The sequence below is a fragment of the Culex pipiens genome, chromosome 2 (assembly GCF_016801865.2).
Source record: "Culex pipiens pallens isolate TS chromosome 2, TS_CPP_V2, whole genome shotgun sequence".
Classification (NCBI taxonomy): domain Eukaryota; kingdom Metazoa; phylum Arthropoda; class Insecta; order Diptera; family Culicidae; genus Culex; species Culex pipiens.
In genome coordinates, this window is record NC_068938.1 from 90,623,878 (window position 1) to 90,638,034 (window position 14,157).

At 37.7% G+C, this 14,157-nt stretch overlaps 1 protein-coding gene across 1 annotated transcript; it reads right to left on the minus strand.

Annotated features, from left to right (window-relative positions):
- Positions 1-2,181: 2,181 nt before the first annotated feature.
- LOC120416303 (protein arginine N-methyltransferase 9-like) lies at positions 2,182-12,720 on the minus strand. The gene is made up of 2 exons (XM_039578022.2): positions 12,106-12,720; positions 2,182-4,186 (listed from the first exon to the last, which is right to left on the minus strand). The coding sequence occupies exons 1-2, from the start codon at positions 12,429-12,431 to the stop codon at positions 2,233-2,235; spliced, it is 2,280 nt and encodes a 759-aa protein (XP_039433956.1). The 5' UTR covers positions 12,432-12,720; the 3' UTR covers positions 2,182-2,232.
- Positions 12,721-14,157: the final 1,437 nt, after the last annotated feature.

The window sequence follows — 14,157 nt, forward strand, 5'->3', positions numbered from 1 at the left end:
GGAAATTTTGGCAAAAACAATCTCAAGTGCATGTTTCTACATTGATAATCCTAATATGCATGTTTGAGCTCGTTTAAAAATATTCTGTTTTTTATGAAATTCGGATACACTACCGCAAAAACTCTTTTTTTCAATTTTTTTTTTTTTGTCAATACTTTGATATTTTGAAAACTAATGATTGCCAAACAACTAGAACAACTAGACAGGTGGGTATTGCATTTTAAAACACTTTTTTTGATTCAAAAGTTCAAATAACAAGCTGTGCTTTCAACATTTGAATGAAAAATTTTCGGTTCATTTTTTTTTCTTTCTTTCTAAATGTTGGAGCGATGTTTTTAATTGCAAAAATTACAGATTTGATCTAATCGAGTTCTGCAAAGTTCTAGGATAATCTATACATCCTTACGATTCACTCAAAAAAAAGGTCTCGATTAGTTGAGTTCAAATTATGAACTATCTTGATGAAACTTTTTAAAAAAGATAGAAAAATCAATTTACAGTACACTCAACCCCTCCGGTGGTTGGTAACTTTTTCGTTTGACACTTTTTAAATTTGTACCCCGTTGGTTGGTCAAAGTCAAACTAAAAAGTGTCACTTTTTACACGGCGCTCACGCACCCTATCAAAACAAACGTTTGATAGTATGTGTGAACTCTGTGTAAAGAGGGTATCAAACTAAAAAGTGACACCGTTCGTTTGACAACAGTTAATGTCAAACCAACGGGGTTTGAGTGTAAAACATTACAACTTTCAGCAAAAAAAAAGAAATTGAACGCAATTCTAACGCTTATTAAAGTACCGTCATCACGGATGACATTAACCCAATATTGAGTGTGGGGTGAGAGTGGACATACAAAAATGCTGAAATTTGTATGACCCAATATCACCCTTGATGACGGTAACGTTAATTTTGATAACAATACCCATGCGACACCTGCAACCACGTGCACATTCCTCTATCCATCTTCGAAATATTCGCCGTTATTCTGACCACTCTACTGCACTTTCCTTCAAACACATTAAAGTTTGCGTGTGCACATTCCACACACAGTCACGAGTCGTTTTGTTGTGTTTTATTTTTCTCAAATGTGTTGAGCACCCCCACCGAATGTGGGGTGTAAACACATTCATTGCTCCCTCGCAAAACGATTTTGCTCTTATTCTGTGCGTATTTGTGTGCGTTTGTGCCGATTCCTTCTAATTTAGGCTGTCTGAATTGGATGAATTAGGTAAAGTGAATTGACCATCGACTATCGATGTGAGGACTTTTTTTTCTCTCCCTTTCTTTCATGATTTATTGGTTGGGTTTATTTTTGGAATCCCGAGGTCAATTGCATGTGATCTCGGAATTGATGCTGGAATGTTGGTTGAATTTAAATGGAAAGAAACATTTGTTCAATTTTTAACGAACTTATCAAACAAATTAAATATTTATGAACAAATAAGTTAAGAGGACAACTACTTAGCATATTTAATTTTAAAAACAGTAGCGAATCAATAACACAACTCAACATTTTTTAAGTTGATGTCAGTAAACGCGTCAGTTTCGTGAAGATATGATAGATTTGGGCTCCCTGAACACGCTCCAAACGACAGAATTGAATTCTAGCGAATTCCCTGCCAATAAATAAAGTTGGAAATTTCGGTACTCACTCACTTATAAGCAACCATGCGCACCCCTTAGTTTGGTTCCCCCACAGGAAAACGTGGGTACGCATGGTTGCTTAACTTAATTCCATACCAATAATATCCGAAATTTACAACTTTATTCGTTGACAAGGAATTCTCTAAAATTCAATTCTGACGATAGGAACGTGTTCTGGGAGTCCGAATCTACCATACCTTGACGAAATTGAAGCGTTTGCTGTGACATCAATTTCAAAAATGTCGAGTTGCGTAATGATGACCATTTCCAGGCTGTGATAGTCTCACCAATCGAGTGAAAAGCGGTTTCGTTCTGCAATACTACAGGTACTCTAGGTAGGGTCCTCAGATAGAGAGAGTGTGTCACTGTTTTTTTTCCTTTTTACTTTTGTGTGTTTGTGGTTCGGTGAATGTACGTGTATTCAATCTATTCAATCTTATCTTTGCATCATAAATGTCCTTAATTGTTTCTTGTTTCATTTCTTGGTAAGTGCGAGTGTAATACAATATGTTTCATTTTGCTTTTACTTTTCCCCATCTTCTTCTTCTTCTGTATATATGTAGTGTATAGAGTATAATAATGATTCTCTACTGACAGTCAAGCAGATTGCACTTAATAACACCATGATTCTGCACTATATTGATATTGACTCGGTTCACCTTGGTCCGGGCCGGTTGGCCGCCTTCTTCTTCGTTGTCGTCGTTCTCTTGTCCTGCTTGAGCTTTGCCATTGCCCCCCTGGAATGCGTCCTTTGGAATGATAAAAGCAGACCGCTTGGCGAAGCTCTGCACCCGTTGCGTGCTGAGAAATTCCTTCTGCGGTGCGAATTCGATCTGGTAGTAGTACAGGATGGCGTGGATATGGGCGGGATCGGTCGGTTCCCGGAGCGCCAGCTGCATGTCCGCCTCGTGCAGCTTGCCGTCAAAGTGCACGTCCGTCAGCTTGGCCGGTTCGGCTAGGTTTTCATACGTGAACGGGCCGAGATCGAGGTGGTTTTCTGTTTCCAGCGTGGAAAGGTAGCGATCGATGTGGAACTGGTGCAGCTCGGGATTTTCCACGCGGCAACACTTGACGATCCAGTCCGAGTGGACGATGCTGCCGTGCAGTTCGAGTCGCGACGGGACGATCGATCCGGTGGGTTTAAGCTTGGGGAAGAGCGATTGATACTGGCAAAAGTGTTCGCTGTTGATCTGACCGAACACGTCGACCGGCTGCAGGATGATCAGATCTAGCGTGTAATCGTTCAGCAGGAATGCTTCGGGAAGCGAACTGAGCAGCATGATTGCGCTCATTGGAATGTCGTTTTGATTAGCGATAAATTCAATCAGATCTTCGGCACGATCCAAGCAGAACAACATCGAAGTTTTGCCCTCTTTGAGGAGCTTCAACCCTGTATACGGGAACAGCGATAAATCCAAGACCTTCTCCAGGTCTTCCATCTCTTCAATATCTGTGGTCAGTTTGTTATAATATTCAGCATCATTTAAATATTCCAGCACGTGCTCGTCAATACTAATTTGATTATCCATCGAGTTTAGGTTGTGAGATATGGCGAGGGCTCCGTCCTTGCAGGACATGGTCAGCGACAATCGCTGCTCTTTGGTAACTGGGAGCCGTTGATTTAGCTTAAATATTGCTTGATTCCAGCAGGTGGCCGTCGTCGGATCGGTGCTAATCTTATTATCCTCATCCAACTCCAAATCGAACCACACAACAAACCCATCCAAAATGCCATCATCCAAACAGCTCAGCTCAAACTGATCCACCTCCAGCCCCTCCTGGCAGCGCACCAAACACTCGAGATCATTAAAATCGACCGTCATCGCACAGACCGTGTCCGTAACGAAGACAAAGTCGTCGTTTGCCTTAATCCTACTGACGTCCTCCGCGTCGTAACACTTGATTCCCTCCTTCGAAATCAGACAATTGCTCGGTAGATTAAAATCACTGCTAAAATGTTCGTTGATCAAAATATTGCTTGCGGTTAAAGCCCGCGACCGGTACCCGGACACGTACAGCACCACCTGACTCGGCACGATCCGTCCCTTGGGCAGCAGCAGGTTCTGCTTGGCGTGGATCAACGTCTCCAGAATACCCTCGCCAAACGCACCCGAATCCAACGTTTCCGTCACGATCAACGAAAACTTGTCCCCAATCTTCAAATCCTGCGAAAAGCTCTGGAACAGACAAATCCGATCGCTCAACCCGTTCGCCCCGAACACATCCCTCGCTATCTGCACCATAATCTCCGAACCATCGCAAGCGGCCACCTTCCGGATCCCCTCGCACTTGAGCGCATACAGCGACAGCAACCCCGTCCCAGTCCCAATATCCAGCACCTCGTCGTGACCGGCCTTGATCTGGTTCTGGATGGCGCGTTTGTACGCCGCGTTCCGCACCACGTCGTTCAGCATACGAAAGTGCCACCGCTCGACCAGTTCACACTTGGTGTTCTGCAGGTTCTGGTACGCCTTCAGATACTTGGGCTCCTGCAGCAGAACCCGCTCGAAGCAGATCGACGCCTCCAGCGAGCGGCCATAACTGCCGAATTTAAACGAATCGATTGTTTTTGGAATGATAGAAGAGATAAAATAAAAGAATAGTTTTACTAAATTCTGCTTGTGATTTTTGTGCAAATTCATGTTTATTTTAAAATGTGATTAAATGACGAAAAAGTTGTGCTATAAACAAAATCAAATAAAGATTTTATTACATAACTAACTCAAATTTCTAATGAATCCTTTTTTTTACAATCAAAAAAAGTAATGTGGGATACAACTAAATTCCTTCATCAATCAATCAATCAATCAAAAAATAAGAATCTTTACCAAATATCCGATTGCGGTTCAATGATATTCTGTTTAATAAATAATTATAATGTTTAATAAGGTACTCCGCAAATTAAAAAAAAAAATGTCTTGTAGAGTTTTGAACATTTCGCCAAAGGTCGTTTCGCCAAAAACTTTTATTTTGCTAACAAAATTCATTAGTAGACCGATTCTCCGGCTACTTTTCAAAAAATTCCCAAGTTTCTTCAGCGTTTTGACTGCAGTGGCACAACCTCAAAAAAAAGTATAAGTAACACTTAATGTTATCAAAATATCTGAGATCCGGGCTCAAAAAAGTGTATTAAAACACTAAAGTATTAATAACTTTTGATAGGGTTGTCCAATGTTCAATCTTTAGGATTCTTTGGATAGATCTCTAGATTACCCATCCAACGACAGGTCGCATGGTAGATCCGGACAACTTTTTCATCAACATATTTGAGATCCGGCCTCAAAAAAGTGTATAGAAAACACTTAAGTGCTCATAACTTTTGTTCAGAATTTGATTCTGAGTCGAAAAATATACGTGAAGGTCTACGAGGTTGAATAAAGAAGTTCATTTTTCGAGTGATTTTATAGCCTTTCCTTAGTAATGTGAGGAAGGCAAAAACTCCTCTCCCATTCCCCACCCCTACTTCAAGATTGGTTCGAAAAAACAGAATGCAAAAAAATTGTTATTCAAAAAACTAGAAAATTTTAAAAAATATCAAGGGGTTACATACATGTGGAAAATCAAAAAAATCATGTTACAGAAAATTTATTAAATCAACTTAAAAGATGATTTTCAATCACTCCTAATAGTTTCATGAAGATATTTTATGATTAAAGTAAATTACAGACGATTTCAGTACACAATTTTGCCATGCGCAAAGCGCACTGTCAAACTTTGGGAACGTTTTTCTCTAAACACCGATTTGATTTCGGGTGCCACGATATATCGAGATGGAATAGACCAAATTGACTTTAGCCAAATTGAAACTTAGCATTTTTGAAAAATACAAAAATCAAAAACTTTTGATGATTTATATGAAAAACATAAAAATATTTTTATCTTTTTTAAAAATAAACTTTTTGAAAATCGGCCTTCGTCATGCACACGGGACCGGTTTGACGAGTCATCACCAAAATTTTGAGCCGATTTGGTTAAGGCAGTGTTAAGATATCGTGGCACCCGTTTTTTGAAAATGCTAACTTCATATAGCTGTATCTCGGCAATGATACAACCAAATGTCTTCAAATTTATTTTGTTAAAAATTGAAAATGTATATTTTGATGTCCTGAAAACAGATTTAAAAAAAAGTTTAAGTTTGCGCTCAAACCAACCTCTGACATTTTTGCTGATTAAGATGTATGTAACCCATAATTAAAATTCATTTCAAAAAATTTATAAATGTATTTGAAAAAGAGCGTTACAAAAACCCGGGGGAATAATTATTGAAAAAAAATACTCAAAATTTTACTGGTTTGAGCTCTTGAACTAAAAGGTGAAGCGTTAAATTCATGCTGGAAATCAAACTTCACGTTTTTCAACATAAATACATTTTATTTGAAATCACAACTCGAAGTTTTCAAATATGATCGAGTTATTGAAAAATGTTTGCATTGATTGCTAGTTTTTTAAAATATTTTTTGTATGATTTCACTAATGATTGGTTTATGATTTATGAAAAAATCAAAATCAAATTATTCGCTCTACAGGATTGCCTTGGCGTTCTCGATTGCGAGATTCCTACTCGAAATTAGGTGTTCGAAGGCTTGATTGTTGAGGCAATTGCAAACCTCTTTTTACACCTTAGCTTCCATCCACCCCGGGATTCGAACTGACGACCTTTGGATTGTTAGTCCAACTGCCTACCAGCGACTCCACCGAGGCAGGACCCAGGGAGACAACTCCTACACCTGGATTGAGCTAACGACCTAACCTTTTTTAGGTTAGTCCGGGACCAACATTTACTTCCCTTCCGACGGAAGGCGTGATCAGACAAATCTCGTCTCGAAAAATGCCACCGGGACCGTCTGGGATCGAACCCAGGCCGACTGGGTGAGAGGCAATCACGCTTACCCCTACACCACGGTCCCGGCTATGATTTATGATTCCAGCTTAATAAACGGCTTCAGTTAAAAGTGTTTTCATAGCACAATAAGTTGTTATAAATTAAATGGTAAACTTAAATCATTGATCAATCAGCAGTGCTGTAAATGAGTGATAGAAAAATCTATCATTTGATGATTCCTGCACGAAATATCAGAATATAGCTTTTGATTGTTTTTACTCCTTCTCTTTTCCTCGTTTAGGCACACTCGTCGAAGATTCGTTTGTTTTCTCAGAAAACTGCAATGAAATAACGCGAGAGGGGGATTGGGAATTGATTGCGTATTCCGTCCCGTTAAAATGCGTTGGAAATTTAACCATGAAACTCATTGAAAATACATAACACAACAGAGCAGTATCCTAGGATTTCGGTCATTCGATTTTTTTGTATTTTTTAATCCGACTGAAACTTTTTTGGTGTCTTCGGTATGCCCAAAGAAGCAATTTTGCATCATTAGTTTGTCCATATAATTTTCCATACAAATTTGGCAGCTGTCCATACAAAAATGATGCATGAAAATTCTAAAATCTGTATCTTTTGAAGGAATTTTTTGATCGATTTGGTGTCTTCGGCAAAGTTGTAGGTATGGATACGGACTACACTGGAAAAAAATTATACACGGTAAAAAAAATTTGGTGATTTTTTATTTAACTTTTTATCACTAAAACTTGATTTGCAAAAAAACACTATTTTTAATTTTTTTTATTTTTTGATGTGTTTTAGAGGACATAAAATGCCAACTTTTCAGAAATTTCCAGGTTGTGCAAAAAATCATTGAGCGAGTTATGAATTTTTGAATCAATACTGATTTTTTCAAAAAATCGAAATTTTGGTCGCAAAAATTTTTCTACTTCATTTTTCGATGTAAAATCAAATTTGCAATCAAAAAGTACTTTAGTGAAATTTTGATAAAGTGCACCGTTTTCAAGTTATAGCCATTTTTATGTAACTTTTTTCAAAATAGTCGCAGTTTTTCATTTTTTTAAATTAGTGCACATGTTTGCCCACTTTTGAAAAAAATATTTTTGAAAGGCTGAGAAAATTCTCTATATTTTGCTTTTTCGGACTTTGTTGATACTACCTTTAGTTGCTGAGATATTGCAATGCAAAGGTTTAAAAACTGGAAAATTGATGTTTTCTAAGTCTCACCCAAACAGCCCAACATTTTTCAATGTCGATATCTCAGCAACTAATGGTCCGATTTTCAATGTTAAAATATGAAACATTTGTGAAATTTTCCGATCTTTTCGAAAACAATATTTTCAAAATTTTCAAATCAAGACTAACATTTCAAAAGGGCCAAACATTCAATATTACGCCCTTTTAAAATGTTAGTCTTGATTTGAAAATTTTGAAAATATTGTTTTCGAAAAGATCGGAAAATTTTACAAATGTTTCATATTTTGGCATTGAAAATCGGACCATTCGTTGCTGTTACATAAAAATGGCTATAACTTGAAAACGGTGCACTTTATCAAAATTTCACTTAAATACTTTTTGATTGCAATTTCAATTTTTACATCGAAAAATAAAGTTGAAAAATTTTTGCGACCAAAATTTCGATTTTTTGAAAAAATTAGTATTGATTAAAAAATTCATAACTCGGTCAATGATTTTTTGCACAACCTGGAAATTTCTGAAAAGTTGGCATTTTATGTCCTCTAAAACATATCAAAAAATAAAAAAAATTAAAAATAGTGTTTTTTTGCAAATCAAGTTTTAGTGATAAAAAGTTAATTAAAAAAATCACCAATTTTTTTTTACCGTGTATCATTTTTTCCAGTGTAGTCCGTATCCATACCAACAACTTTGCCTAAGACACCAAATCGATCAAAAAATTCCTTCATAAGATACAGATTTTTGAATTTTCATACATCATTTTTGTATGGACAGCTGCCAAATTTGTATGGAAAATTATATGGACAAACTAATGATGCAAAATGGCTTTTTTGGGCATACCGAAGGCACCAAAAAAGTTTCAGTCGGATTAAAAAATACAAAAATTAAAATTGACGAAAGACCGATTTCGTAGAGAATTGCTCAACTACCGAACTACTTTGGAATCCTGTTCCGGTTAACCTGGAACCGGTTCGCGGGTAACCGAAAAGTGGTCAGCTTGATTATTCTGATGAAACCCCATCATGTTGTATTTAAAGCTTTATGAAATTCAAAGATTTAACCATCAATCATACTGTTGTTCTCTGAACAAACTTGGTCACACCAAAACCGGTTACCGGTGTTCGTTGGGGGACACTTCGAAGCCAACATTTCAAAAAGCATCATGTACAAACCATCCTTTTTGAGAAAAACGCATTTGAATGTTGAGCATCATTTTTCAATTCCCATTTTAATATAAAAGAAGAGCGTCCAATTTCCCGTCCCGGGAAAAAAATTCCCGAGAATTCCCGGGATTTCCCGAAAAATAATATTTCCCGAAATTCAAGCGGAAGTATACATTTTCCTTACTTTTTGGTCCCAATTTTTTGAAAATTTATTTAAAAAAAATTAGAGAACCTAACTTAATTTTATTCATTTTAATCTACTGTGCATATTGAACTAATAAGGAAAATTCAGGTTCATTTCAGGTGTATTTCAGATAATATTTATTGTAAAACGGGGTAACAATCATAGGATTTCATTCTGTTTTTATATTTTTTTCCAACTTGTAAGGTTAGTCTCAAGATTATTATTTTGAAAAAAAGGAACTGGTCCATGCATTTTTGTTGGGAAATTTTTTTTTTCAATGGTTTTTGAAAAAATAGTGGCGTTGAAAATTATATTTAGCATTTGAGGGTGACTTTGTACAAAGTATTTGTTGTTAAAATCATATTTAAAGTGTTAAAATTTTACACAATCACTAAGGTTGCTGATAAGTTTTTAAGAAGAAAAAAAAATCGATGTGTAAATTTACTAAGCTTAAGCTTTTTAACAATATAAATTATAGGTGAAATTGATAAAAAGTCAAAATTTTGCCTAAAAATCGTTAAAATGAGTTTTGTTGATAAAATTGCGGTCTAGAACAAGTTATTTGCCATGAAAAACATAATTACTGCATGATTTTATTTTTTTGCTTTATGAGTCAACGTTATTCTTAAACATATTCCCTTGAAACAGAGACAAATTTAAAAGCATTTTTATGGTTGAGAAGCCTGGATTTTACTCACTGATTACTCACTGATTCAAAATTTGATTTATAAAATAATACTTCTCAACAAAAAAAAATCAATTGATTTTTTTTTATTTGGTAGGAGTTGAAAGACAGCATATAAAATTAGAAAATTTCGATATTTTTTATAAAGTTGTATGATTTTGAAAAGCAGTCAAGCCATTAATTGACCCCCACACTCATTTTGAACATTAAAGTTGCTGTTCTATACAATTTTGTTGCAAAATATTAATCAGAAGCAGGATAAGATCAATTTTCGATAAATTTAAAATTTCCCGGGATTTCCCGGGAAATTTGTTAAAAATTTCCCGTTTCCCGGGAATTTTGTAACCCCGGGAAATTGGACGCTCTATATAAAAGCAAAAGAAGATGTTCTAATCAGACATGCATCCGCTCTAACTCCTCTTCTAGAAGAACTTCTTTGGCATTTCACTTAGAAGATACCCAGCATGTTGTGCCAGTGATTAGAATACGCTAATTACGCTTGTCTTTTAGGCTCCCGAAGACCCTGAGAGATTATTTTGAAACCCAACTGAGATATAGGTTAAGAGCTCTTAATTGCACTCAAAGAGCTTTTAAGAAGTTCTTCTTGAGAGCTTAAGAGAACATTTACATGAAAATATAGCTAAAATCGGGGTTTTCAATGAACCAATGTTTTCTACACATTATTCAAGCCAAAAACAAGAGATTTTTACCTAGCAACAAGCATAACATTGCTTAAAACGAAAATGCCATCTAGAACAAGCTGAGTGCCGTTAAAAAGAGCTCATAGTGCCGATGCATGTCTGGTTCTAATGATAACAAACGATGAAAAACGTTGCTTTTATTGATACTTGATCATCCAAATTCAATAAAACATTATTTCCGTAATTTTATTTGAGAAAAACAAACATAACTTCTTTTGAAATCACCAACGTCGATATCACCCTGCTGTCATTGAGGGGGACGCTTTGTTATGATTCGTTTTTCTTCGCCGAATGTACATGGCGCTTTTTTCATGATGCTTTTTTTTCATCACGAGGTTCATGTAGTCTTTTATGTGACAGGTTGACAGGGCTATATAAACAGGCACTGCTGATGGCAGAGATTTTGTTTATGTTACTTTATTTAAAATCATGATTAAACAGACTTTACTGAAGTAACTTTTGCTCATTTTTGGTGGAGAGGTAGCTTATTAGGAGTACTTTCAGAATATGCAATAACCCAGAAAGTGTCAAAATGTACATGATGCCTTTTGAAATGTTACCGTCGACTTCCGGAATTTGCAAGCAACCCTAACATGCGACATATCAAACTTCATGAAATTGAAATTTATGACAAACCACGATAAATCTACACAATTAATGTTTGCATAAATTAGCCAAATGCTACGTAATTTGTCGATGGCGCCAAAGAATTCACGGAAAAGTTAAGTTTTAACATATGCTTGGCAAAATAGGTAGTAGAGTTGTATGTGAGGTATGTGTGATATAAACTAAAAGAAAAAATAAGAAAGGCAATGTTCACGATCCCATTGCATGAATTTCCAGTATATTTAGAGCTACATTTTACACCAAAATCACAATTCTAATTAAAGTACTACGGTGTCTAAGGTTTTACTAAAGCTTGTAAAATGGAATTCACTATCGGCGACCTTTTGTTTCCACAAATCTACACTGGTCTGCACAATTTCGAGCACACAACAAGGAACGCTAAAGGAAACGGCGGGAGTGGTAAAGTTTGGCCCAGACTGAGGACGCCATCCGACCTGGAATACTGTAAGTGGCACTCCCGACAGACAGTTTTGATCCGATTGTGCAACATCGTACCAGTAAACGACCGGGTAGCCAATAAGCAGACCAAAAACCGTGGGAATGCAATGCACGGTCGAATCGAAATCTAGCGTGAGAATTTCGTTTGGAATTGAGTGCTGAATTTGGGCACGTATTGAATTTAGGGTTTGCTGAATGGTTTGAGAGTTTTGGGAAGACTTTTCAACAACGACGGGACAGTTCAAGTGATTGGAGATGTCAATGAATGCGAAATTATCGAATTTGATCTCGTCAATTCGACTACCGTCAAAGAATCCAAAATCTTCTCCAATTTGGAATGCGAGGAGGGAATATTTAACAAGTTTAGCTTCTTTCAACTTTGTTAGCAAATCATTGGCCTGTGCGGCACTGAAGCACGCAAAGTCCCAAATAAATCCTGTTTTGAGTCCACGCTCAATACTGTGAAGCTGCTGCACCAAGGCATCTGCTGCTTTGTGGCCATGCCGTGGCAGCGTTCCGATAAGATTTGTCCTCAAAAAGTTTCGTATTTCTTCCATGTTACAAACTAAAATTTGAACCAATAATAAAAAACTAATTCAAACCAATAAGAAGCTAAACTTACCGTTGCAGTCGGACGCCGGTTTCGTTCAGCAGTTCCGGATGTTCCGGGAAAAGCTCCAACCCTTGCTCGATGATCTCGAACACCTCCTGGAACTTTTCCTCTTGCTCGAGTTGATCGGCGTACTTGCTGACCACAAACAGAAACAGCTCCTCGGCCGAGTCCTTGTCCTCGATGCCGGCGGCGGCCAGTGGAGCCTCGGTCAATTCCGGTGTCTTCAGCTGAAGCAGCTTCTGCAGGGCCTCGAACGCCTTTCGGAACTTGGCCCGGGTCACAAAATCGTACACCACTTTCAGTTCGCCAACCAGAATCTCCTCATCGCTGCTCATCTTTCGAGAACGGATCGATCGAACGAACCCGAAACCAGAATCGATTTTTACACCCTCAAACGTAGGTTCCACCAACCGAAAACGCCGAACTCTCTTCCAACTTAAACACGCGCTGCAAACAACCGGTTTGGTCAATCTAACGGCCCATCGGGAAATGACCTCGGGAGACTTTTTCTACGGACAGCACAGAGTTGTCGCGCAAAACAGGAAAAATCGATTTTTTTGAATCTCGGCGACCCCGTCCCGCGACCGGACCACTTTTTTTTTTGTTTGGGCAGTGTCAAAACGGAACTGTCAAAATTTTCAAGGTCGTCGAGAGAATCGAGAGAGTTGAGATCAACAACAAACAGAGAGAGAGCAAGCTTTGCACGCATAAGTGAAATAGTCCAAATTTGAGTGAGTAAAATTTATTCATTTTAAGTTAAAACCGATCAACCCCAACAAAGGGGTCAGAATCGTAATCAGAATATTTATTGCGCGTATTCCCGATAAAGACACGCGGCAAACCAGCCTCGGAACGACGCGCCGCACTTTCGGCAAATGCGCGCTGTCAAATCCCATACTGCACGTTTTGTTTTTGTTGATCTTCTTCTTCGATTCGCCTGGAATAGAGCTTTATGACGTTTCGCGTATGCACACTAGCGCACCATTTGATTTTGCTGGCTGAGAAAATTTAACCTCACTTTATTTTCGTGTACGTACACGTAATACATACGCACGTAGATAACTCTATTGTTGGCAGGTATGTTTTTAATTGCACCAAAAGTGCAGAAAATCACTGGCAACAATGCCTACGGCACATTCTGAAATGCCACGCGGCGTGTACCTTTGAAAGAAACGGACAATACATTAAAACAATTTCTGCAAACACACATTTAAAATCAAGCAAATAGAGTTATCTCTCACGCAAACTACCAAGCAATCGGTTTTATAGTACAGATTGTCTAGGAAACAGATTGGCTAATGTTTGACAGATCCAAACGCGCTGGACACCAAACGCCCTTTACGCCCAGCAAAACTGGCAGTGTTGCAAGCGCAAAACATTGGTTGCCAGTGCCTATTTATTTTGCATTGGCCAGTCTGTTTCCCCTAGACAGTCTGTTTTTCATAGTGGTAAGAGTGGTTACCTCTCACGCCAGTTGTAACGAAAATGTTGTGATATTTACCCAGATCTGAGTGAGTTTTTGCTTTTTTCTACAAGTATTTCTTATGGAGCGAACTGTCAAAAACTGCTCGACTGCGGGTGCTCCATTTTGAGTGAAATTCACTCGATTCTGACAAATGCCCCCTTGCTCATTAAATTTTATCAGCAAGGTTAGGTTTTGACAAAAATTAAGTAATTTTGAATGTGCGTGTACTGCTAAAAGTTTAAACCCACTGAGAAATATTGTTTACATTGTCGCATAGGATGTTTTGCCAGCACCTATCTGACAGCTGACGACGAGAGCGCTGATTGGTCGATTTTTTCTCCTAACGGTTTCTCTCTCTTGTGCTGCAGCGTGTTGAAACATTTCATGTTCTCGATCAGCTGTTGCCAACACGTTGCGCGAGGATTGGGTAAACATAGTAATCATAAAAAGTTTGTTGATCTTTTTAAATAAAGATTTAATTTAATTTAGAAAAGTCCTTTGTGCAATGCTGCACGCATTAGATCCAATGTGTTTAATCCTATCTGCAAAAATTGTTCTATGAAACGTGTCCTATGTGCAATCAAAGGTCGTATGAA

What these genes read in the sequence shown, in the direction of transcription:
- LOC120416303 (XM_039578022.2), bottom strand. Translation starts at nt 12,431, where the DNA reads ATGAGCAGCGATGAGGAGATTCTGGTTGGCGAACTGAAAGTGGTGTAC. An exon ending in ACCGGCGTCCGACTGCAACG is followed by an intron (nt 4,187 to 12,105) that starts GTAAGTTTAGCT and finishes TAAATTCGGCAG; the next exon opens with TTATGGCCGCTCGCTGGAGG.